At 37.8% G+C, this 22,840-nt stretch overlaps 1 protein-coding gene and 1 long non-coding RNA gene across 4 annotated transcripts in view; one reads left to right on the top strand and one right to left on the bottom strand.

Moving 5' to 3' along the window:
* LOC122904503 overlaps nt 1–9,008 on the bottom strand; it is a 94,371-nt gene extending 85,363 nt beyond the window's left edge. The window contains exon 1 of the long non-coding RNA XR_006384211.1: nt 8,878–9,008. This is a non-coding gene — a long non-coding RNA (uncharacterized LOC122904503). The remainder of the gene's footprint in view (nt 1–8,877) is intronic.
* The window catches only part of PKIA (cAMP-dependent protein kinase inhibitor alpha), a 93,923-nt gene continuing 78,822 nt past the window's right edge, over nt 7,740–22,840 (top strand). The window contains exon 1 of one of the 3 annotated variants that reach the window (XM_044245416.1): nt 7,740–8,364. In XM_044245416.1, coding sequence (XP_044101351.1) covers nt 7,893–8,364 — 472 coding nt within the window. In that variant the 5' untranslated portion in view covers nt 7,740–7,892. The remainder of the gene's footprint in view (nt 8,365–22,840) is intronic. The other 2 variants (XM_044245417.1, XM_044245418.1) reach the window with 2 other exon arrangements.

Genomic DNA, 22,840 nt, shown 5'->3' with positions numbered 1-22,840 from the left:
TGCTCCCATATCACACCTTAAGTACTACCCCATGGCTCTGCTTCTCTTTATAGCAAACTAGTCAAAAAGGATAGCTCTGCTTAATGTTTCTGCTTTTCTCCCATTTGCTGATATTTGTTCTCTCCATTATACAAGAACTATTCTTGTCAAGGTTATTAGTTATCTCTAGGTTGCCAAATCCTATACTAAATTACAGTTCTCATCCTAATCTACTAGCAGCAATGGGACTAATAATCACTCCCTCTTCCTTCTAACACATTTTCACTTGGCTTCTGGGACAATTCTTATGCCTGCTGACTTCTTTTACCCTTTACTGGATCTTCTCGATACTGCACTGTCCCACTGCTCCATCCTCCAACATCAAGTATTCTCTGCCTACACTTACTGGCAAAGTAATTTCATCTTATCCTGGGGCTTTATTATGATGATTCACAAATTTTCTATTATACCCATGACACCTCTCTCCCTGAGTTTCATTTTTTTAAGGATTGATTGATTGATTGATTGATTTGACAGAGAGAGAGAGAGAGAGAGAGAGAGAGAGAATAAGCAGGGGGAGAGGCAGAGGGGAAAGCAAGGCTATCCACTGAGCAGGGAGTCTGACATGGGGCTTGATCCCAGGACTCTGGGATCATGACCTGAGCCAGAGGCAGTTGCTTAACTGACTGAGCCACCCAGGCACCCCTTTCTCCCTGAATTTCAGACTAGTATATCCATAACCTACTTTACATCTCCACAAATATCTGATAGGCATCACAAATTTAGCAGGTCCCCAAACAAACTTCTAATCCCTTAAATCTCTCTCTTGACCACTGTTCAAAAAGTTCTAAATGATTTTTCACTCACAAACCTTTCTAACCTCATCTTCTAACAATTTTCCCATTAAGCAATTCACTGCAAACAAACTAGCCTTCTAGTCTGGAACACATAAAGTATAAGCTCACCTACCTACAAATGCCAAACCTCTTTTCAATGTACAGTTAACCCTAGAACAAATGGGGGTGAGGCATGTCAACATCCTGTGCATTCAAAAATCCATGTGTAACTTTTGTCTCCCCCAAAACTGAACTACTGAGAGTTTACTGTTGACTGGAAGCCTTATTGATAACATAAATAGTTGATAACATGTATTTTGTGTGTTATATGTATTATATATTCTATTCTTACAAAGTAAGCTAGAGAAAATGTTAAGAAAATCATGAGAAAATCCATTTACAGTACTGTACAACAAAACATACACCTATAAGTGAACCCAGGAAGCCCAAAGCGAAGTTATTCAAGTATCAACTGTGTTCAAATGACTTGTTCCTACACTCCTTCCACATCTCTGCTCAAATCACCCTACAAAACTGCCTCCACCTTTGCATCATTACACTGTTGCTTCATGGCTCTTCCCAAAACTAAAAAACTGTATTTATCTGCTTCTGGTCTTCTTCCCCTGGAAGAGAAGATCCTTAAGGAAGAGATTCATTTGTTTACTTCTGTAACTTTGTTACTTAGGACAGCAGCACATATTGGATACTCCACCAATAACTGCTGAATAAATATCAACTTCCTGCTGACCAAACACAATTCACTGAAACTTATGTTTAAATCAAATTTAAATTTCCTTTTTTTATTAGCCTTAATTGGATTTGAGGAATTGATATTCAATCCTTTTTCATGAAAAAAATGAAGAATTATAGAAACATTTTTAATAAATGTTATCTAATAATCCATTCATTATAATAAAACATTTTTGGGGGCGCCTGGGTGGCTCAGTGGGTTGAGCCGCTGCCTTCGGCTCGGGTCATGATCTCGGAGTCCTGGGATGGAGTCCCACGTCGGGCTCTCTGCTCAGCGGGGAGCCTGCTTCCCTCTCTCTCTCTCTCTCTGCCTGCCTCTCTGCCTGCTTGTGATTTCTCTCTGTCAAATAAATAAATAAAATCTTTAAAAAAAAAATTTTTTTTCAATAAAGAGTACTTTCTTCAGAAGGGATTTATTCATTTGGTCAGGTTCTTTAAAAGACTTCAACTTAAAAAATAAAATTTAAAGAGTACTACTTAAGTAGATTGTTTTATTTCATGACTTTATAATGGTGATTTTGAAAGAAAGGTTTATTTGAAAATTACTTACATCATGCTGTTGAATTTATCATATGCTGTTTACTAAGCATTTCACTTAAGCTAATAAACATTTCACAATTAAATATACTGTTCCAGTTACAGACTACTCCCTGTATTATATTGGTCTGGTATTATATGTCAACTCCTTACCAGTAAAAACAAGGTGAATTTGTAGCAATGTCTAAAGGAACAGTTTCTGTTCAGTTTGTAGCACTTCCCTTCTTTCAGTTAGATGGCTTGGTACCATTCATTATCTAATACCAATGTTCATATGAATGAATGTTATCTTGTACTCTTGTATCAGTGCTTTCATATTAATGTAGGAAATCTTACACTATCTGTAATTATTTGAATGCAACTTGTACTATAACTATAGCTTTGTTACCCCTGAATTGCATTTGTATGGGTTTTATAGGATATATTTTCTGGCCTCATTGAAAGAGATATTTGGAATAAAATTTTAAGATTTCTGTGGAACCCAAGCAGAGCAGTCACCAAACATACACACACACACACACACACACACACGTACCATTATTATAAAAATTCTCCTCCTACCCTTTCTTATAAATCAAGATTATGTAAGACAATATTGACTGTCACATACTAAGTGCCCAATTCTCTCCTAGTAAACCAAATTCCCAGCTTACTAAGTGCCCAATTCTCTCCTAGTAAACCAAATTCCCAGCTTTAAACAGACTCCTATGGAGTGAGGAGAGCAAGAGACCTGGCAAGCCAGTGGGTGACAGACGCTGGAGCTGTATCACCCTGACAACTCCTCTCTGTAATAAATCTGAGAAGCTAATCTCTGCTAAATTGTTAATAGCTGCTAATGAGATACTCTATACTCGGTTACCACTCCTTGACAGTGTATTTGCATTTAAATGAGCCCCTTCTGGAAGGACTCCTTAACCTAAAGGACTGGTTCTACTACTGACTGCTTCAGGCACACCTGGCCTCTGGCTCTCCTTTCACATTGTCCCTTGCTGAGACTCATGATATCATTAGGCCACTTGATCTCTAACTCCAGAATATCGGAAAGGAAGAATTACAGACCTCAGAGCCAGAAGCAAAAAATTATTATTTTTTTAAAGACTGAGCAATGAAAAGTCATAGAGTAAATAAATAAATAAATAAGTATCTTTCGGGGCGCCTGGGTGGCTCAGTGGGTTAAAGCCTCTGCCTTCGGCTCAGGTCATGATCCCAGGGTCCTGGAATCGAGCCCCGCATCGGGCTCTCTGCTTAGCAGGGAGCCTGCTTCCTCTTCCCTCTCTCTCTGCCTGCCTCTCTGCCTACTTGTGATCTCTGTCTGTCAAATAAATAAATAGAATCTTTAAAAAAAAAAAAATAAGTATCTTTCACCTTACTCTAGCCTTCACTAATGAAGTTGTTTGGCAAACTGGTGTATGTCAAGTTCCAAGAAGAAAGATTGAAGCTTTATGTGTTGACATAAAACATTGCTCATTTATTATTCCTTTTCTTTCTAGTTCCCTTATGCCTTTTGCCATGGTATAATACCTGAACAGTTAATTTCTCCCATTTTACATCTTTATTTTTGTCTTTTCCCTAGAACCATCAACACTGATTCTCTGTCATGAGTAAAAACACCTGACAAGAGTACTTTGATGGATGAAGGAGCCTAAATTATCATGAGACACCTGTCTATACCTCCAGTGAGTCTGGCTTCATAGGACAAAAACTATACTAGGAAGGACAACAGACTATGTTCTAGTCCTAAGTCACCATATTTAATCTCCACTGCTTCAAGACAAACTTAAGGAAAGACTTTGCAAACATCTATTTTTTATTCTTAAGGACAGCCATTGCTCTTGTTATTTTAAAAATGGACAAAGTCAGACTGTGAATGAGAGAATCCAAGACCAGATCTGTTCAACTACAAAACCCCTGAACTTCAGAGTCATTTTAGTCTTCTGGTTCCCTTTGCCTTCCCATTCTCCTTCTCCTTAACATTATACAGACTTTTACCTCTAGCACCTGATACCTACCATATACTGCAACTAAATTATAAATTATTTTTTTGAAGATTTTATTTATTTATTTGAGAGCAAGGGAGAGAGAACACAAGCACACAAGTGGAGGAAGGGGCAGAGGGACAAGGAAATTCTGCGCTGAGTGTGGAGCCCCACATGGGGCTCCATCCCAGGACCCTGAGATCATGACCTGAGCTGAAGTTAGACATTTAACTGACTGAGCCACCCAGGCCCCTAAATTATAACTTATTAACTACAGGATTTAGCATATTCTCTTTTCCAAGTATTTAGAACTTTAAAAGAAGATAAGCCAGCCCGAGAGGCCAAGGGTGGCACTTACCAAGCATGGACTCTGTCTAATCCCTGTCATTAAGAACATCTTCAAAAAAAAATAATGCCTGCCATTTAAGAACATCCTCAAAAAACTCTTCTGTGGTTGGGATCCTAGCTTTCTTTTCACCATGGTTCCCTTTAACAATCTGGAGTAGTTTCTTTAACTTTTCTTAAAATAACACTTTTGGGGAGCCTGGGTGGCTCAGTTACTTAAGCCTCCCACTCTTGATTTCAGTTCTGGTGGTGATCTCAGGGTCCTGGGATGGAGCCCTGGAGTAGGGCTCTGTGCTCAGTGGGGAGCCTGCTTAGGATTCTTTCTCGCTCTCCGTCTGCCCCTCCCCCTGCGCTCTCTCTCTTCCTCTAAAGTGAATAAAGGCATCTTTTTAAAAAAGAGGACAGAAAAAATAACTTTTAAATTCATAAAATATATATGATTTCAAAAGAAACTAATTGCCAATTTTTAAATGCAGTTATTAAAATACTTAAGAAACAAGATTTGTGATATAGAAATGTATAGGCATTTAAATTCACTAACAAGACGTAACAGTGATTCTATTAACTAAAAATAGTGATATTGAGCTAATGAGTTAACAATGATTATATTGCTATACATGTGCACTAGAATGGAACAATTAAATGGATGAGATTGTTAGAGTCACATTTCTTACTATTTTTTAAAAGATTTTATTTATTTATTTGAGATATATATGGAGAGATAGAGCACGAGCAGTAGCTAGAGGCAGAGGGAGGGGGATAAGCAGACTCCCCACTGAGCAGCGAGTCCAATGCAGAGCTCAATCCCAGGACCTGGGACATGACCTGAGCCCAAGGCAGATGCTTAACCAACTGAGCCACCCTGGTGCCCCTCTTACTATTATTGTAGGCATTTATGGATAAGCAAGGGGAGGAAGCTAAAATGATCTAGGTGTTAATGGATTAGGCTTGAAGGCATTAGTATGAACTCATATTTAGTTCAATATAAGTACTGGCAGTAACATATTGAATATTTATACATATGTACCCATGTATGAGGAATATATATTTCTTTACTTTCTCAGAGAGCCTAAACAAATGGTGCCCCCTTAGCAACCACCACACTGAAAGACCAGATCTTGCTATTATCATCCTCCAGTAAGAGGAATCAGGGCTTCTTAGAGAAATGGCTGATTCTAGGACTGGGGTAGGAAAATACAAGGTGGGCCTTAGCATGGTGTAATGCCAGTAAATAACAAAGTAATAACACACACCCACAGACATCAAAGGAAGTATGTCAAAGGAGCGTAGGTGCTGACAAAAGGAACTTGGAATGGCTAAAGCTGGAACAACTTGAACAACAAAATAAAGTGGTATTGGATTATCACTCGAAGTATAAAGTAAATATGCATGACTCTATATTGCTATAAATAAATAATTGCATAAATTAATATTTAGGGTAGAAAAGACAATCTCCTGTGCAGAATTCCAAATACTTTATTTGAATACTCTACCCTCAAGAAGGTAGAGCATAACTCTCTAATCCTTAGGCATGAGCTTCTCATAGTGACTTCCTTCCAACAAGTATAATATGGAAAGAAAAGATGGAGGAGTAACTTTATAGTGGAGAAATCTGAGATACTACCTCAGTCAGGTGATCAAGGTCAACATCAACAGTTGAAAATCATTTTGATAGTATATACTCCTGATGTGATATTATGAAAATGACACTTTATCTTGTGGTCGTCTTCCCAATAAACTATAACCCCAGTCTTATCAAGAGAGAAGCATCAGACAGATTACAGTAGGGAGGCACGCTACAAAATTCTTGACCACGACTCCTCAAAACTGTCAAGGTCATCAAAAACTAGAAAAATCTGAAAAACTATCACAGCTGAGAGGATCCTAAGGGAACATGACAACTATAGGTAGCATAGTGTCCTGGATGGGAGCTGGGAAAAGAATTGAAAACCTTAGGTAAAACCTAAGGAAACTGTGCAGACTTTAGTTAATATTACTGTAGCATTATTGGTTCATTAATCGTAACAAAGGTACTATACTAATGTAAGCTGTCAATAACAGAGGAAACTGGGAGTGGAATATATAGGAACCCTATATTATCTCCTTAATTTTTCTGTATATCTAAACCTATTCTAAGAACATATATAATCTATTAAATAAAACAAAAAAAGGTGGTGATGATTTAATTGTAACATCAGCATAGTGATTTTTGAGATATCTGTAAAACCTGAAATAGAAAATTATCTGTGATTTCTGTTGGTGACAAAGTCATAGGTACTCCTAATATTATTGTGGTTCATTGTTTGCTTTTATATTTAAATTTATAAATTTCAGTTATAGGTTAGTAAGATTAAAGATGGAACACTCCCATCCAGATTCTACATACCCTTTGATACAAATTAAGAACTTCCCAGTTTATGGTGATATTAATGGCTTAATTTTATGAAATTGAGACTCAAAGACATGAATTAGGTTGCTGCAGCTTCCAAACAACATTCATTCTAGGGCCAAGAATTCTTAATGATTTTTATTTTATTTTTTTTAATTCTGTTGCTACACTACCTACCAATTTTGGAACTGCTAAACAGAGAGATGGGAGCTCTTCATGGATCAAATGTGCTTTCCTGGCCTTGTGCAATGCTCTGCTTATGCTGCTCTTCAAATCCACAAGATAAAACTGGCTTGGACCTACTGAGGGGAATTCCCTATGTAAAATTAAATGAGGAAATTCCACTCACACTAAACTCTACTGTCAAAGAACCTCTTTACTTGGAAATGACTTAACAATGGGTGAAAGAGACACTGGCGTCACCATAAAGGGAACAAATCCTTGGCCTTTTCTTCCCTTAAATCCCCACACTGGTCGGCAGGAGAAAGAAAGGAAGGAAGGGAGAGAGAGAGGGAAAGGAAGAGACAGAATGGGAGGGCGGGGGTTTAATAGCTGGTGCCCATTTGAAGAGGTTAAGAAGGGGCTTGTATGTGTATTCGCTTACATTATTCCTAAGGCCAATTCTGATACATCCTTGCGTTTGGGGCGGGGTGGGGGGGTGGGGAATACAGCCATCTGTTACTGTGGATTCTGCTTCTTGGCTTCCAAATGTTATAGCTGTCACCAGAGCAGCCAGCCCAATTGAAGGGTGGGGGGAAGGTGTTAGAGGCAACATCTGTCCACTAAATGCACCACTAAAGAACAGAAAAATCCTGGGGCCAGCCCTCTCTGTTTCCTCGAGTGCTTTCTTTGGTCGGTCCTACTTCTCCACTCCTTTGGGAGTTTCCTGTTCTATTACGTAGGCAAGAGGGTGAGAGGTCCCAGCTTTCATGCTTGTGAGTGGTTTGCATGTGTGTACACGTTGGGGGAAAGTAAGGCGTGCCTCAAGGGGCTTGGAAAGATCGATTGCCGGTTTAAAACATTTCCGGAGTGTTTGAATGTTTATCTTAAAAAGACAATCCCAGTCTCAAATTCTGCGAAATGAACAATACTGATAAGAAAAATGAAGAGGGTGGGAAACCCACACAGTCGAATGGAGCTGTCCATGCAGCGGGCGTGATAGGGGAGCTCTCGGAGGAAAGGCGCTATGCAGAGAAGTTTCTCTGGTCCTTCTCTCTCGGTCCACAATCTGGCAACGCTTCCTGCGTAATAGCATTAATAGAAAAGAAACCTAAAACCCGGAGGGGTAGCGGTCGTCGGGGCACAGTTTCCAGGAGTCCATACCCGCTGCCGGGAGAGGTCCTTCTCCCCCCGCGACTGGCACGGAATGTGGTGATCCGGCCCGGGGAGGGGGATGACTTCATGCAGCCGGAGCGCGGCGGCGGGAGCAGCTGCTGCAGCCGGCAGGTGGGGTTGGGGCCCGTGGAGCTGACCACGCACTCGGCCGGGCGCGGCGGCACTGCGGCCCCGGGGCAGCGGGCGCTGGGACTCGCGCTGACTGCATCCAGAGAAGGTAAGCTGCCCGGCTATTATTAGCCTCCGCCACGCCGCTTAGTTCTTTCCGCTCGGGTAATAATGGGTTTTGCAATACAGAGAAGGGAAATATCCTTGCTGCATACTGCAATGGGAAAAGGAGCAACAACTGGAATTGAAATGTTAATCAGCCAAGTGTTTGAGATTGGAGGAGCGGTGTTACTGGGCAAACAAAGAAGGCGGTCAGCCTCTATACTCTTAAAGATAGTCGACCGTTTCAGTGCGAGACTCGCTTAGACATTGAAGACTCAGAATGTGAAATAACTGGGAGTTGCACTTTTATCTTTCTACTTCAGCCTTCGCTTGGTTATTTTGTTGTTTTGGAGCAGCAGGTCCTTGGAGGCAGCTTGGGGAACTAATCAGAAATCTTTCCTACCTTCCTCTGTCCTCTCCCTTCCTAGTTATCAAAATTGGTCTGTGCCCATTTCAATGTCAAACACCTACTTCAATACTGAACCTTTAGAAAGAGTCTCATATTACAGGAGAAACTTACCTCCTGGAGTTCAGCTTGGGGTGAGCAGCACTTGTTTCTACCTTATCCCTTCGTTTATCATCTTCTCTCGTCAATTACTTCATTGATTTCCCTGCGATGCCGGGTCCATTCACAGGCCAGATCTTGTCAGATTCAATCCACAACCTCTGCTCCATGACTGATTTTGTCAAGGACCTACAAAGGGCATTGCCCTACACCAGTTTTAGTATTCTCTCTGTATACTCTAACCTGTGCCCTTCCCCCAAATACGTGGCACGAAAAATCCTTCTTTTAACCTAGTACCAACATGGTTCCCGGTAACTTCCTTCGCTGTAGTCACTGCGGCTACAAGAGAAGAGGATTTCGAGGACAGCAGAATCTGTTGGGGTGTCAGAAAGAGGACCATACTTGTATTTTGCTCCCTGTGCATAGGCATAGATGGAAGTACAAATGTGAATGTGTCTATCCAGTTTTCCTTGAAGCTTTTTTTTGGGGGGGGGGGCTGCTGGATGGCAGACACCTCTACCTTGATAGGATTTGAAGTAGGTACTCCCCAAAAAGCGAGCAGTATGTCTGTCCCAGGATTCCCCAATAACCTCGAAAGAGTTTCCAGAGAGGCTTTCCCCACAAGCATTCAGGAAGCCACTGGAGCTGGCCAATCTAAGCCTCAGGTTATTTGAGCATCCTCAAGTTAGTCTTGCCATTTAAGGGTTCTGACCACTTGTTCTAGGATCTCCCCCACAAACCTCTTGCTACTGAGCTCAAGTGCCTTATTCCTGTTGCCACCTAGGGATGTACATTTGAATAATATGCTCTGAAATGGGTAAGATGGCTGTGATGGGAATTGCAAATGTGCCACTTTACCAACAGAGAGTATTTGCAATAAGCCAGACTGGGGTGTCTGTGTGCCAATACTCTATTTAACTGGGGATCTCTATCTTTAAATTTGAAATGAGACAGTCTGACTCAATAACCATGTAATTTTATTTTAGCAAATTGAAAGAGGAGCTCAATGAAAAAGAGAGGCAAGGTTTATAGCTAAAATTTTATCTCTGCTTACCTTCCTTTTTAAATTTTGCTTTTAGACAAAGATACTAGTTTTGAAAAATCATATTAATTCTATTATATGCCATTATTGCTTTTCTGAATACAAATTCTTTTTATAAAATATACTTTAGAAGGATTTGAGTTGGTTTCTTTGTCTCTACCTTTAGTATATGAGGCAGAGGGAGTAGAAAGGGTGGGCAAATCCCACTCCAAGTGGCCCACTCCAGGAACTCTTCCCCTGGATCATGAAAACCTCAGCACCATTTTTTTTTTTTTTTAGCATATTGTTGTTGTTATTATGTGTTGAGTGTAGTGTGGGTTTGAAATATTAAAATCTCAAGATTCTATAATTTTGTATCAGGCACAGCACACCAAATAGAAAAGGAAACAAAGAGCAAGAACAGCAAAACCCTTTATTCTACCACCTTTCTTAAAATATTTAAATCTTAAAATATTTAACTATATAAATAATTATTCTGAATAATAAGTGATAATAAATGTTAATATGATAATTAACTTTTAAGAAATTATGAAGTACAGATTAGTATAATTGACCTTAGGTATAGTAAAAATTTCTATAATTTGAGTTTTCTTCATGTTGATTATTAGTGCATGAGAATATCCTAATAATAGTTAGAAATTGAAATTGACTATTACTTGGTTTCTGAAGAAACTGAATTCTTTGAGAAGAAATGGGTCAGAATTAGGGGACTAGTACTGCCTAAGCTGGCATCATACCTGCCAGTGATTTTATAGGGGAGATGAATTCACTGAATTATGGACCTACATTGGAGAAGCCTTTTTGGGAAGGGAGAAAATAAGTTAGAAAATTTAATTTTTCATTTCAGTGCAACTGAGGAAGATAAATAAATTTAAAAGATTTCTGAATTTGGACTTTGTTATATTGAAATAAAACAATTTTTCTGAGAAAAGTGTCTAAATTCAGAGCCCTAAGAAGAAATATATGTCTGACTTCATGACTTCATGACTGAAATTGATTTATGACTTTATATCCTTTTCTTTAACTGTTTCCCAGGGAAAGGAAAAATTAATTGCCTGGTGTTCAAGAGATGGAGGAGGAATGAAAAAAAAAAAAAAAGGGATGTGCACTATTAGATGCTGAATGAATTGCAGACATTTTTTAGGTTTGACAAGATAGAATGAAGTCAATCTACTGCTTTCTAATCACATAAAAAAATTTAGTATGGTGTGTGGTCAGTGTTATCCGTAACTTAGTAAAAATTTAGACATCAAAGTTGACCTCATAAAAAAAAGGCATTTTCTGACGCTGTCTTACTGCCATTAGCTGCAACTGAAATAGACTTATTTTGAAATTTTGAAAAATGGAGAAGAAAAAAAAAAGTAGAAATAATAAAGCTAAAGAAGTGAATTTCTATTTACCCAGTGTCTCCGCTGCAAATAAGTAGAAAAAGTGCAATTTTGAAAGTTGTCAGTGCTCTCCTAACTGCCAGATTTATGTAATATTTCACCTTTTTCATTATTTCTTTATTTTTAAGTTTTCATCCATGTTCTTTTTAAATTAAATATTCATGTTTAAGTATCATTAATAAGTAATATGCATCAGGAACTGAGATATCTCTTTATCTAGTTTCTCACTAATCCCCTTAAGCTATCCTGTGATCAGCCTAAACCAGCTGGTCTTGATTTCCAGTTTGTGCCCTATGATGTCACGCCTATATGTTTTCATCTGTTGCTTTCACTCACCCCATATATGTTGAAACCTTGCTCACATCACACACTTCCTCTTCCATAAAGCTTTCCCCATACCCACCATCCTCATATCAGGTGAGCTTTCTCCCTTGTCTAAATTCCTATTGCACTTTATATCTTGGTCTGTTCTTTAGTGTGAACCAATGCCTTATTCTCCTAAAATAGCTTTGGAGAGCATGTTTGTGACTGACAACCTTTTATTACCTGCAACTCAGAGTACAGTGCCTAGCTACGCACAGTTCTTCCTTGATTTACAGTGGGCTTACATCCCAATAGACCCATCATAAGTTGAAAATACCCTATGTCAAATGCATTTAATGCACCTAACCCACCAAACACCATAGCTTAGCCTAGCCTACCTTAAGTGAGCTCAGAACACTTGTATTGGTCTGCAGATGGGCAAAATCATCTAACACGTAGCCTATTTTATGGTAAGTGTTGAATATCTCATGTAATTTATTGGATACTATATTGAAGGTGAAAAACCGAATCTTTACGTAGGTACAGAACGGTTGTTAAATGTATCTGTTGTTTGCCTCATGACTGTGTGGCTAACTGGGACCTGTGGCTTGCTGCCACTGCCCAGCATCAGGAGAGATTACTGTACTTCCTGCTAGCCTGGGAAAAAATCCAGTCAGAAATTGAATGGTAGTTTCTACTGAATGTGTATCTCTTTTACATGATCATGAAGTTGAAAAATCATACATTGAACCATCATAAGTCAGGAACCTTTTGTATATGCATAGTAGACATTCAGCAGTTTGATTTTAGTGAAGAAATTGGTTATTATTTCAGGGGTATATCTCTACCCACTCTTTACCATCAGGCAAATTCAACTCCCAAACTGTGTGCAAGTACTGTTTTAGTTTTAAAAATATTTACATAATAATAAATATAGTGAAAGCACATTCAAATAATTATATTCAACAAAAGTTATTGTGAGCTTACAGGTCATTCAATGTATATTAGCTCATGTATATTAAAAATATGATAAGCTTAACAAAACAAAACACAACTTTCAAAAAAAATTTTATTTATTTATCTGACAGAGAGAGAGAAAGAGGGTGCACAAGCGTTCACAAGAGCACACATGGCGGGGTGGGGTGGCAGGCAGGGGGAAGGGGAGAAGCAGGCTCCCTGCTGAGCTAGGAGCCCAATGCAGGACTCTGTCCCAGAACCCTGGGATCAGGACCTGAGCCAAAGGCAGACGCTTAACTGACCAAGCCACACATACATCCCCAAAACAAAACTTTATGTTTTTAAAAAGATTTTATGTATTTATTTGAAAGAGAGAGAGAGCATGAGCGCAGGTGAGGGGCAGAGGGAGAGGGAGAAGCAGACTCCCTGCTGAGCAGGGAATCTGTCTTCAGGCTAGATCATAGGACCCTGGGATCATGACCTGAGCCTGAAGGCAACTGCTTAACCAACTAAGCCACCCAGTTGCCCCCCAAAACAAAAGTTTAAAGAAGATATTGTATCTATTTTCATCATGCTTGTGTTTTATTGAAAAAAAGTAAGCAGGAGAAGATGCCTTACATATATAAGCACTTGTCCAGTTTCAAGGCACTCTGCCGGTACTTTCATCCATGAAATCAAATTTCAGGCTTCTACTCTATGCTAATTTTACTTTAGGAAACTGAGACTCAAAGATTCACCTAAATATTTAGCAGACATTCCTTCCATGTTACCATGCTGCTCTTTGAAGTGTTAAGAGTGAAGGAAAGCATTATAAAAATACAAGGTCAGAGCTATCCGAGTCATTTGAAAATTGTTTTGTAATTAATCTTTCCAGTGTTTCTTAAACTTTTGGGCCTTAACATCCCCTTTGATAATTCAATAAAGGCTATGCATCCACTCCCCAAGTATATACACAAACACACACAAATACACATAGCATTTTGCATACAATTGCAGGTGTTTAAGGACCCACTAAAGTACTCCTTAGCAAATGGTTTAAGAACATCTGCTCTGGGTTCACTTTAACAAGATGTGTGTCCTTTATTAGCCCAGACATTTTTGGTACTTGAAAGAACATTCTCCTTCTATTCTTCTCCCTGCTTTAGAACCCAAAATGAGAGCTTCTCATTATCACTGGCACAAAGGCAGCTAAGATGATTCGAAAACAAGTAAGTGCCAGTGAGAAAGTGATTCAAAGAACCCTGATTCATGGAAAAGGAATCCCAGAAGGAGTTCTGAATGTTACACATTCCAAATGATTTATTTAGGGTTTTCCAATCAAAACCATTTTTTTACAAAAAAAGAAACAGTTCTAGACTTAGAGTAGTAGTGCCAAATATGTATAAGAACATTGCCAGCAGTTGAGCGATGTAGGCTCCTTTGAAACATATTCAGTTTTCTTACGATGGATGTATGTTTGCCTCAAAGTTACTATTTCTTTCTGGTGACGCTGTCTGCAGTAATGTATTTGCTTTTGCCATGTTAAGGGGAGAATGACAAGTTATGTTCATCCCTCCTAGGTTATAAAACAATTGCCAGCATAAAAGTACATTAAAAATTAACTGATACCTGAAGAGACCAGTACTAGCTAGCATGGTTTGCTGATGCTAGTGTTCAAAAAGAAGTGTGACAACATTAATCTAGAAAAAAAAACAGATATGGAGAGAAAGAAAATTCAAGGGGCCAACTTAAGCTTTTGATTTCCCTACACTTCCCCAAATATGATAATACCTGTATAAGCTCCTAAAATAAGGGCAATTTTTAAAAAAATTATTTCATACAGAGAGGAAGAAAGAGAGAGAGAGAGAGAGAGAGAGAGCACAGATTGGGAGGGAGCAGCAGAGGGGATAGGGAAAAGCCAGCTCTCCACTCAGCAGGGACCCCAATGCGGGAGTTTGATCCTAGGTATCCCAAAATAAGGGCAATTTTATGGAAACTTTATAATGTGCCCAATGCAAGGTAAATTTATACTTTATTTTATAGTGGATTTTTATTTTTTATTATGGTAAAATAGAAATAACAAAATTAGCTGTTTTAAGCATTTTAAAGTATGAAATTCACAGAATTAAGTACATTCACTATTTTGAGCAGTTTTCACCACTATCCATTTTCAGAACTTTTCATCATCCCAAACAGAAACTTTGTACCCATTAAGCAGTTACCCTTCATCTCCCCACCTCTCAGCCTCTAGTAAACTCTATTCTACTTTCTAGGTCCATGGATTTGCCTATTCTAGCCACCTCATATAGTGGAATTATACAATATTTATCCTTTTATGTCTGGTTTCTGTCACTGGGCATAATGTTTTCAAAGTTTATCCATGTTGTAGCATGTGTCAGAATGTCATTGCTTTTTAGTTTGTTTGTTTTTAAAAGATTTTATTTATTTATTTGAAAGAGAGAGAGAGAATGAGAGCTTCGGAGCATGAGAGGAGGAAGGTAAGAGGGAGAAGCAGACCCTTGCTGAGCAGGACTCCTGCTGTGGGACTGGATCCAGGGACTCCAGGATCATGACCTGAGCTGAAGGCAGTTAATCAACTGAGCCACCCAGGCGCCCAAAATTGCATTACTTTTTCAAGCTGAATATATATATATGTGTGTGTGTGTGTGTGTGTGTGTATACATATACACACCTACAGTGTTTTTTAGTTGCAAAATATTTTCAGTACATTGCCTATTATTACAATGATGATATCTAGCACAAAACACTACCATATCACCTTTAATAGAGGCCTAATATGTGCAGAGAATGTCCCATGATTTTATTAAATGAAAAACTGATAAATATTAAGTTCCAAATTATTTTTTGATTTCAAGGTATGTGATAATGGACACGAAGTTGCCCATCTTCATATGTTAGTGCTTTTACTTTTTTGTTTTTTGTTGTTGTGGATGGTGCCAAGACCCAGGACTGGTGCTTTAATTTTTGATGAAGAAATTCTTGGAGTGGTATTGTTGGGTCAGAGACAATACATGAGCATTTACAATTAGAAAAAGTATGTTGACTATAAAAATCATAAACTTCTTCAACAGAAAGTATTTATGTATTTTCTGCAGCGATTTCTTTTCTTTTCTTTTTTTTTTTTTAAGATTTTACTTATTTATTTATTTACAGAGCGAGATCACAAGAGGGCAGAGAGGCAGGCAGAGAGAGAGAGAGGGAAGCAGGCTCCCTGCTGAGCAGAGAGCCTGATGCAGGGCTTAATCCCAGGACCCTGGAATCATGGCCTGAGCCAAAAGTGGAGGCTTTAAACCACTGAGCCACCCAGGCGCCCCTCTGTACCCATTTCTATCTTCAAAATGAATGCATGTAATATAAGGGAATCCATTTACTATGATTTGAGCAAGGAAATATTCTCACTTTTTTCATTTCTGTTCATAGAGGAAAAATATTATACACAAGTCTTGACAGATTTCAAGTCTCTCAACACATTTTATCATTTCAAAGATATTACAGAGTACATCACAGATGTCTGTCAAGTCTTACAACAACAGTGTAGAAAACTAGAAACATCTATATCTAGGTGTGTGTGAGTGTGTGTGTGTGTGTGTTTTAAGCTCCAGCAATAGGTCATTTGAATCCAGCCAATTCTAAAATTTGGTCTGATTTTTAGTTCAAATATATGTACCTGCATTATAGTAAATCTTTTATTTTGTTGGGTTTTTTCTTTAGTTTCTTTTTAATGTATCCATTTTAATTTATCCTGAAAGGAGTGTTGTATTTAAGCTAAACTACAGAATATTGGTACATATGAAGTAAAACAGAATTGGCAAAACTTTTCACTACCCTTCTTAGAAGATTATCTTGATTTGCATTGTCCAAGAGGGGAGAAACAAAGAAGCTTCCTGGGGGATTGCATCATGTTGTACCCGAATTAGACATTAACATGCTACAATGTCAAGGATGAAGCAACATGTTTATAACATATATTTTTTTAAAGATTTTATTTATTTACTTATTTGTCAGAGAGAGAGAGAGAGAGTATGCACAAGCAGGCAGAGTGGCAGGCAGAGGAGGAGAAAGAAGCAGGCTCCCTGTTGAGCAAGGAGCCCGATGAGGGACTCAATCCCAGCACGCTGGGATCATGACCTGAGCCAAAGGCAGCAGCTTAACCGGCTGAGCCACCCAGGCATCCCTATAACATATTTTTGAAAAGCTGCTTAAAACTGAAAGATTGCAAGAACATAGATAGACATAGTGTAGATATTTCACAACAGTATTTTAAGGCACGTTTTTTCTTTGGTTAATTGGGATGGAGAACCTATTAATAGGCATTTCTCTATGATTTACTTTTGTCTTTATTTCTGCCTGATCAAACCTTCTTTTAAAAACAGACATGGGGACGCCTGGGTGGCTCAGTTGGTTGGACGACTGCCTTCGGCTCAGGGCGTGATCCTGGAGTCCCGGGATCGAGTCCCACATCGGGCTCCCAGCTCCATGGGAAGTCTGCTTCGCTCTCTGACCTTCTCCTCGCTCATGCTCTCTCTCACTGTCTCTCTCTCTCAAATAAATAAATAAAAAATCTTTAAAAAAAAAAAAAAAAAAAAAACAGACATGAAACAAATAAGCATTCTGACCTTCACCTAAATAAGCAACAAGAAACGCACATCTTAATCAATGCACTGCCATGTTGATGAGACTGAGGGTAGAAATATTGGGTGTTTTGGTCATTGCAATCATAGCAGCAGTACAACCTACTTTGTTCCTTCTGTTGTATACTGCAGAATCTGACTGCGTAAACCAAGAAGTCAGTGATCTTTAATGCCATTTCTTTCTTTCTTTCTTTCTTTTTTTAAGATTTTATTTATTTATTTGACAGAGAGAGAGACAGCCCGAGAGGGAACACAGGCAGGGGACACGGGAGAGGGAGAAGCAGACTCCCTGTTGAGCAGGGAGCCAGATGTGGGCTCGATCTCAGGAGTCTGGGATACATGACCTGAGCTAGAGGCAACCGCTTAACAACTGAGCCACCCAGGTGCCCCTTTAATCCCATTTCTAACACTCCTCTCCATGATTTTTCACACTCAGGTTCTCTGATAATTGAAATGTAGTGAAAAAACAACCAGGGTGTTAATACGCTCTATCCACAAACAAAACTTAATCTTGCTAGAACTTGCAAAAATAATGTTGCATACGAATTGGTGGATACCCAGTGGAATCAGTGAGAATAATCTGTCAGACTCACCAAGTCAAGTACAGATTTGAAGATGGTCAAAAAAAAATTTTTTTAAAGAATTTATTAATTTATTTAACAGAGCATGAGCCAGGGGGAGAGGCAGTGGGAGAGAGAGAGAGAGAGAGAAGCAGACTCCCCGTTGAGCAGGGAGCGGGATGCCAGGCTCATCCAGGAACCCTGTGATCATGACCTGAGCCAAAGGCAGATGCTTAACTGACTGAGCCACCCAGGCACCCCAAAGACTGTCAAATTTTAAATATTGTGAGGATATAAAAAGATTTAAAAATTTTTCCTCTACAGTAATATATGAAAATTTGAGAAAAGTATAATTACACATGTGGGGTTTATTTAAGATAAGCTCACTGGAGAACAATGCACTTTTAAAAGGCTTCATTCTGAAAAGACAGCATTCATATTTTTTTAACTACTACCCTCCAAAACAAATTGTGACAGATCATTGTTCATCCAAATTAATCTCTCATATTGAAGTGGGTTTTTCTTGGGGAAACTACCTTCAACGAATTTGTGTTTTTCTGCAGTGGATCAAGCCAAAAAGCAAAAGGGCTAACATTCTTATGACACATCCATATTTACTAGCATTTTCAAATGATTACAGTCTTTTAATAACCTGAGAATTTCCATTGATAAAAGTTGGTCAAGACATGGCTGATGCTCCTGTAGAAGATAAATCTGAATTTCATTTTTTATATCATCTCCGTCTTAGAGAACAACCTAGGATTGCAAAGCCAAGCAAAGCATGAAAGAGTAGTATTTTATAAGTAGTACTATTTTATAAGTAGTATTTTATAAGTAAGTATAAGAGTATATTTTAAGGGGTGCCTGGGTGACTCAGTGGGTTAAAGCCTCTGCCTTTGGCTAAGGTCATGATCTCAGGGTTCTGGGATCGAGCCCCACATCGGGCTCTCTGCTCAGCGGGGAGCCTGCTTCTCCCCCTCTCTCTCTGCCTGCCTCTCTGCCTACTTGTGATCTCTGTCTGTCAAATAAATAAATAAAATCTTTAAAAAAATAATAAAAAAATAAAACTAAAGTATCAAGAGCATAAAAATTTCTGCAAGTCAAATGATTAGTTTCATATTTGGCTTTATAGGCATTTATAAAATATTTGTTGAACAACAAAATAAATCAATACAATTTAGTTTCGAAAGCTGCCCCCAACACAAAGTAATTGGCATTTTACACATGTTCATTAGAGTATTTTTGTAGGTGTGGTAGGGATGAGTTATGGATGAAATTACCCTCCCCTGCTTCTTACTGCTAAACCATACTCTCTTCCCTCTGAGGTTTTGATAAGGTGGGAATTAGAAATGATGCATATTAAAGCTTGAGATATATCTGGTAAGCAGTTTAAGACACTCAACCAAGCACAGTCCATTTACGCAGGACAGAAGAACATGACATTACTCCTCTTCATTCACTACAATGAATTTGGACTTTTAGAAAATTCATCATGCAAGATACAGATTTTTTTTTAATTTTAATAATAATAAACTATTAGTGGTTCTCTTTTCTCCATGCCTTTTTCAATCTCATTTTTTGTAAAGAACACTGTTATGGAGAAAGCAAAATTTCAGTTGATTGAAAGCATTTCTACCTGTATGCAGGTTTGAGATAATGGTCTTGTAACATTTCACTGGAGCTTTTTGAAGTCACTATTTCAGCACAAAAATTAAATCTGACACTAAAATGATCTGACGCTAAACAGTTCACTGAATAAGTGGTGGAAAGTTGGCATCTTGTTTATTATTTAAAACCAAACAAAACAAAACAAAACTAACTTGTTCAAGCCAAAAACTTAAATGTCTCAATTTCCCCTTAATAAATAAAAAGGAAAATGAAATACCATGGCAGTAGAGTGTTATGAAAGCAAAGAATCGAGTTGATCTCAAAATGTTTGAAGATAAAATTAATGTTTTTTTGTACAGTTAGATAAAATCTTACTGAGAGCTCTCAGGCAGCTTTTGATCACTTTCAAAACGAATCAAAATGCTCTAAACAGCATCTTCAAAGTATGCTGATCACTAAACCTTCCCCTTCCCTTTGTTTTGGAAGTTTGGACTACCACTTATGTCTAAATCATATATTTTAAGAAGTGAATGGGAACTTTGAATCCTAGTTAGTTTCAGTCCCACCTCTATGATTTACTAGCTATGTGACTTAGGGTAAATTACTTAACCTCCATGAGTGGTTTCTTGGTATTTAAAACAGGAAAATCACAGAGTTTTTGTGAAGATTAAAGAAGAGAACATAAAAGAGAATTTAGTGCAGTATCTGAAACATTGTAAAGATTAATAAATGTTTCCAATTTTTGTCCTTTTTATTCTCATGGGAAACTTAGAACCAGACCTCATTACCACAAGTTTTCCCAAATGTTTATGAACTCTTTTTTCCTGCTTCTCCCATGTTAGTTAAACTAAGCTTTGAAATGACCCGGAGCCTCATGGGAAGATGTCTCTGTGCAGGCAATGCCACTGTTGGGAGAGGTTGAAGCCAGCACAAAGCAAAGTTGCCAGAGCTCTAATCTGGCAGTAGCTGGGGGAATGAGACTTAGTTTCTATTTTTAACTCTGTAAGTAGTTGATTGGATGAGCTGGCAAAAGTCAGTTGGCTATTAATTCTGCATCTTATTTTTTTTTTTTAATTTCACCATATGTCTAATCACTCTTGTTACTAACCCATTATCAGAAATGCTGTTAAGGTTGTAAGTAAGGGTGTTGATATCAGAAGCAAGTGATAGATAAAATGGGGAGGCTTCCTTACTTAAAAGCAACAGTTGACTTTTGGTTGGGGGGAAGGTAATACAGTGTGAAGGTTCCTGGGAGAGAACAACTTTAACTTTTAAAGAATTTTTAACATTCACTTCCACTAACAAAAATCTTTGAAGAGTCACTAATTATCTGCCTTAAACTCAAATATATATACTTGGTATATTATTTATATATATATATGTATATAAATACATATATTTATGTATAACAATTGAAGAAGTTTCTCATATCATTAAATGTACAAAAGGAAAATTATTATTATTGTTATTATTTTTAAAAGATTTTATTTATTTATTTGACACAAAGAGAGAGACAGCGAAAGAGGGAATACAAGCAGGGAGAGTGGGAGAGGAAGAAGCAGGCTTCCTACCAAGCAGGGAATCTGATGCAGGGCTTGATCCCAGGACCCTGGCATCATGATCTGAGCTGAAGGCAGGCACCTAACGACTGAGCCACCCAGGTGCCTCCCAAAAACGAAAATTAACTTGTAACTCCATTGTATATCATATGCCAAGGACTCTTTGGTATGTAATGTCTATTTTACTGAAGCTCCAAGAATTTAGAGAGAACATACAAGTATTTTAATATTCAGAGTCTTGTTCATTCCTAGGCGCTATTGATTAGAGTTGATCAATAACAACACCTTTAAACTGAAATAAAAACATCAAGCCTCAATTAATGTGAAAACTTGAGTGGAAACACCTATGAATCACCTATAAAAACTGTATTGTTAATACACAAATGGGCTTTAGTATGATGAATCTGGGGGCTTAAAAAGCACACAGTTTTACATTTCTTAAAATGATTTATTTATTTGTTTGAGAAGAAAGAGTGCATGCATGTGGGGAGGGTTGGTTAGAGGTTAAGGGAGTGGGAGAGAAAGTATCCTCATGTAGACTCCCTGCTAAACGAGGAGCCTAATGCAGGTCTTGATCCCAGGCCCCAACCAAGATCATTACCTGAGTTGAAACTAAGAATCAAATGCTTAACCAACTAAGTCATCCAGGTACCCCACAGGGTTAGGAATTTTAATTCAGTATGTAAATATGCTAACTTATGTTAAAATTTCTGTAACTTTAGGGTCAAATTAATTTGAAAGTTATTGGTGTTATTTTTCTGGTTTCTAATAACTGCTGTCTCAAATAAACGCATTACCAAGACAAAAATATCCCTGGCTTAAAGTTTCTGCCCAATTAATCACATACTGGGATGTCTCTTGGATATCGGTAAAATGATATATTTTACAGCAAGCCTATAAAATGACTTTCCACTTGCCAGGCAACCTTCAACAATAAAATATACCTGATATTCCAATTTTGCAAAATCATTATACCACATAAATGTTATCTTAATAAATAGCAGGTGACTATTAAGGTTTAATCATTCTCCAAATACCTTTTACCAGTTATTAATAGAATACTGAGTAAGCAGCAGTTCTGTAGTTTTTATTCAGATTTTTATTTAGACTCAAGTGTAATCTGTATTTTCTTTTCTTTTTTCAAGATTTTATCTATTTATTTGAGAGATTTTATCTATTTATTTATTTATTTAATCTATTCAGATTTTTATTTAGACTCAAGTGTAATCTGTATTTTCTTTTCTTTTTTCAAGATTTTATCTATTTATTTATTTATTTAATCTTTTCTTAAGAAAGAGAGAGAGAGAGAGAGAGACCTTGAGCTGGGGAAGGGAAGAGAAGCAGGTTCCTGCTGAGCAGAGAGCCAGACATGGGATTTGATCATGACCTGAACCGCAGGGAGACACTTAACCAACTGAGCCACCCGGTGCCCTGTTATCTGTACTTTTATAGTGCTTTTATATCTAACATCTCACTTAAGGAGAAGGAAGCTTTCTAGGGCTTTTATGTTGGCTTCTAAGTGGAGCATTCTTTGACATTTTTCATTTAAAAATACTATATAAAAATTTATATGGTCTCATTAAATATAAATATTAGAAAATCTATGGAACATTTAAAACACTCACACAAAAACAGGGATATACTTGAAAACATGAATTTCTAATGTGTTTATTTAGGTTATCTATGTTGAACTTTATTTCATTCATCTACATAATAGCTCACACAATAACCTCTGTTAATTATTTTAAGATCCTGAAAGTAGGAAACAATATAGAAACTAACTCCTTTTTGAGAAATGTTAAGAAAGAGTTAATGTTAATGTTAAGAAATGTTAAGAAAAGAAAAGAATATTAAATAGTAAATAAAGCATATTGGTTTTGAATATCACATACATAGAGGAAAAAGACCCAAAGAAAGTTAAAAAATCAAT

Source organism: Neovison vison, chromosome 4 (genome assembly GCF_020171115.1).
Source record: "Neovison vison isolate M4711 chromosome 4, ASM_NN_V1, whole genome shotgun sequence".
Taxonomy (NCBI): Eukaryota; Metazoa; Chordata; class Mammalia; order Carnivora; family Mustelidae; genus Neogale; species Neogale vison.
Note: the sequence above shows the minus strand (reverse complement) of the source record. Positions and strands in the feature narration are given on the sequence as shown.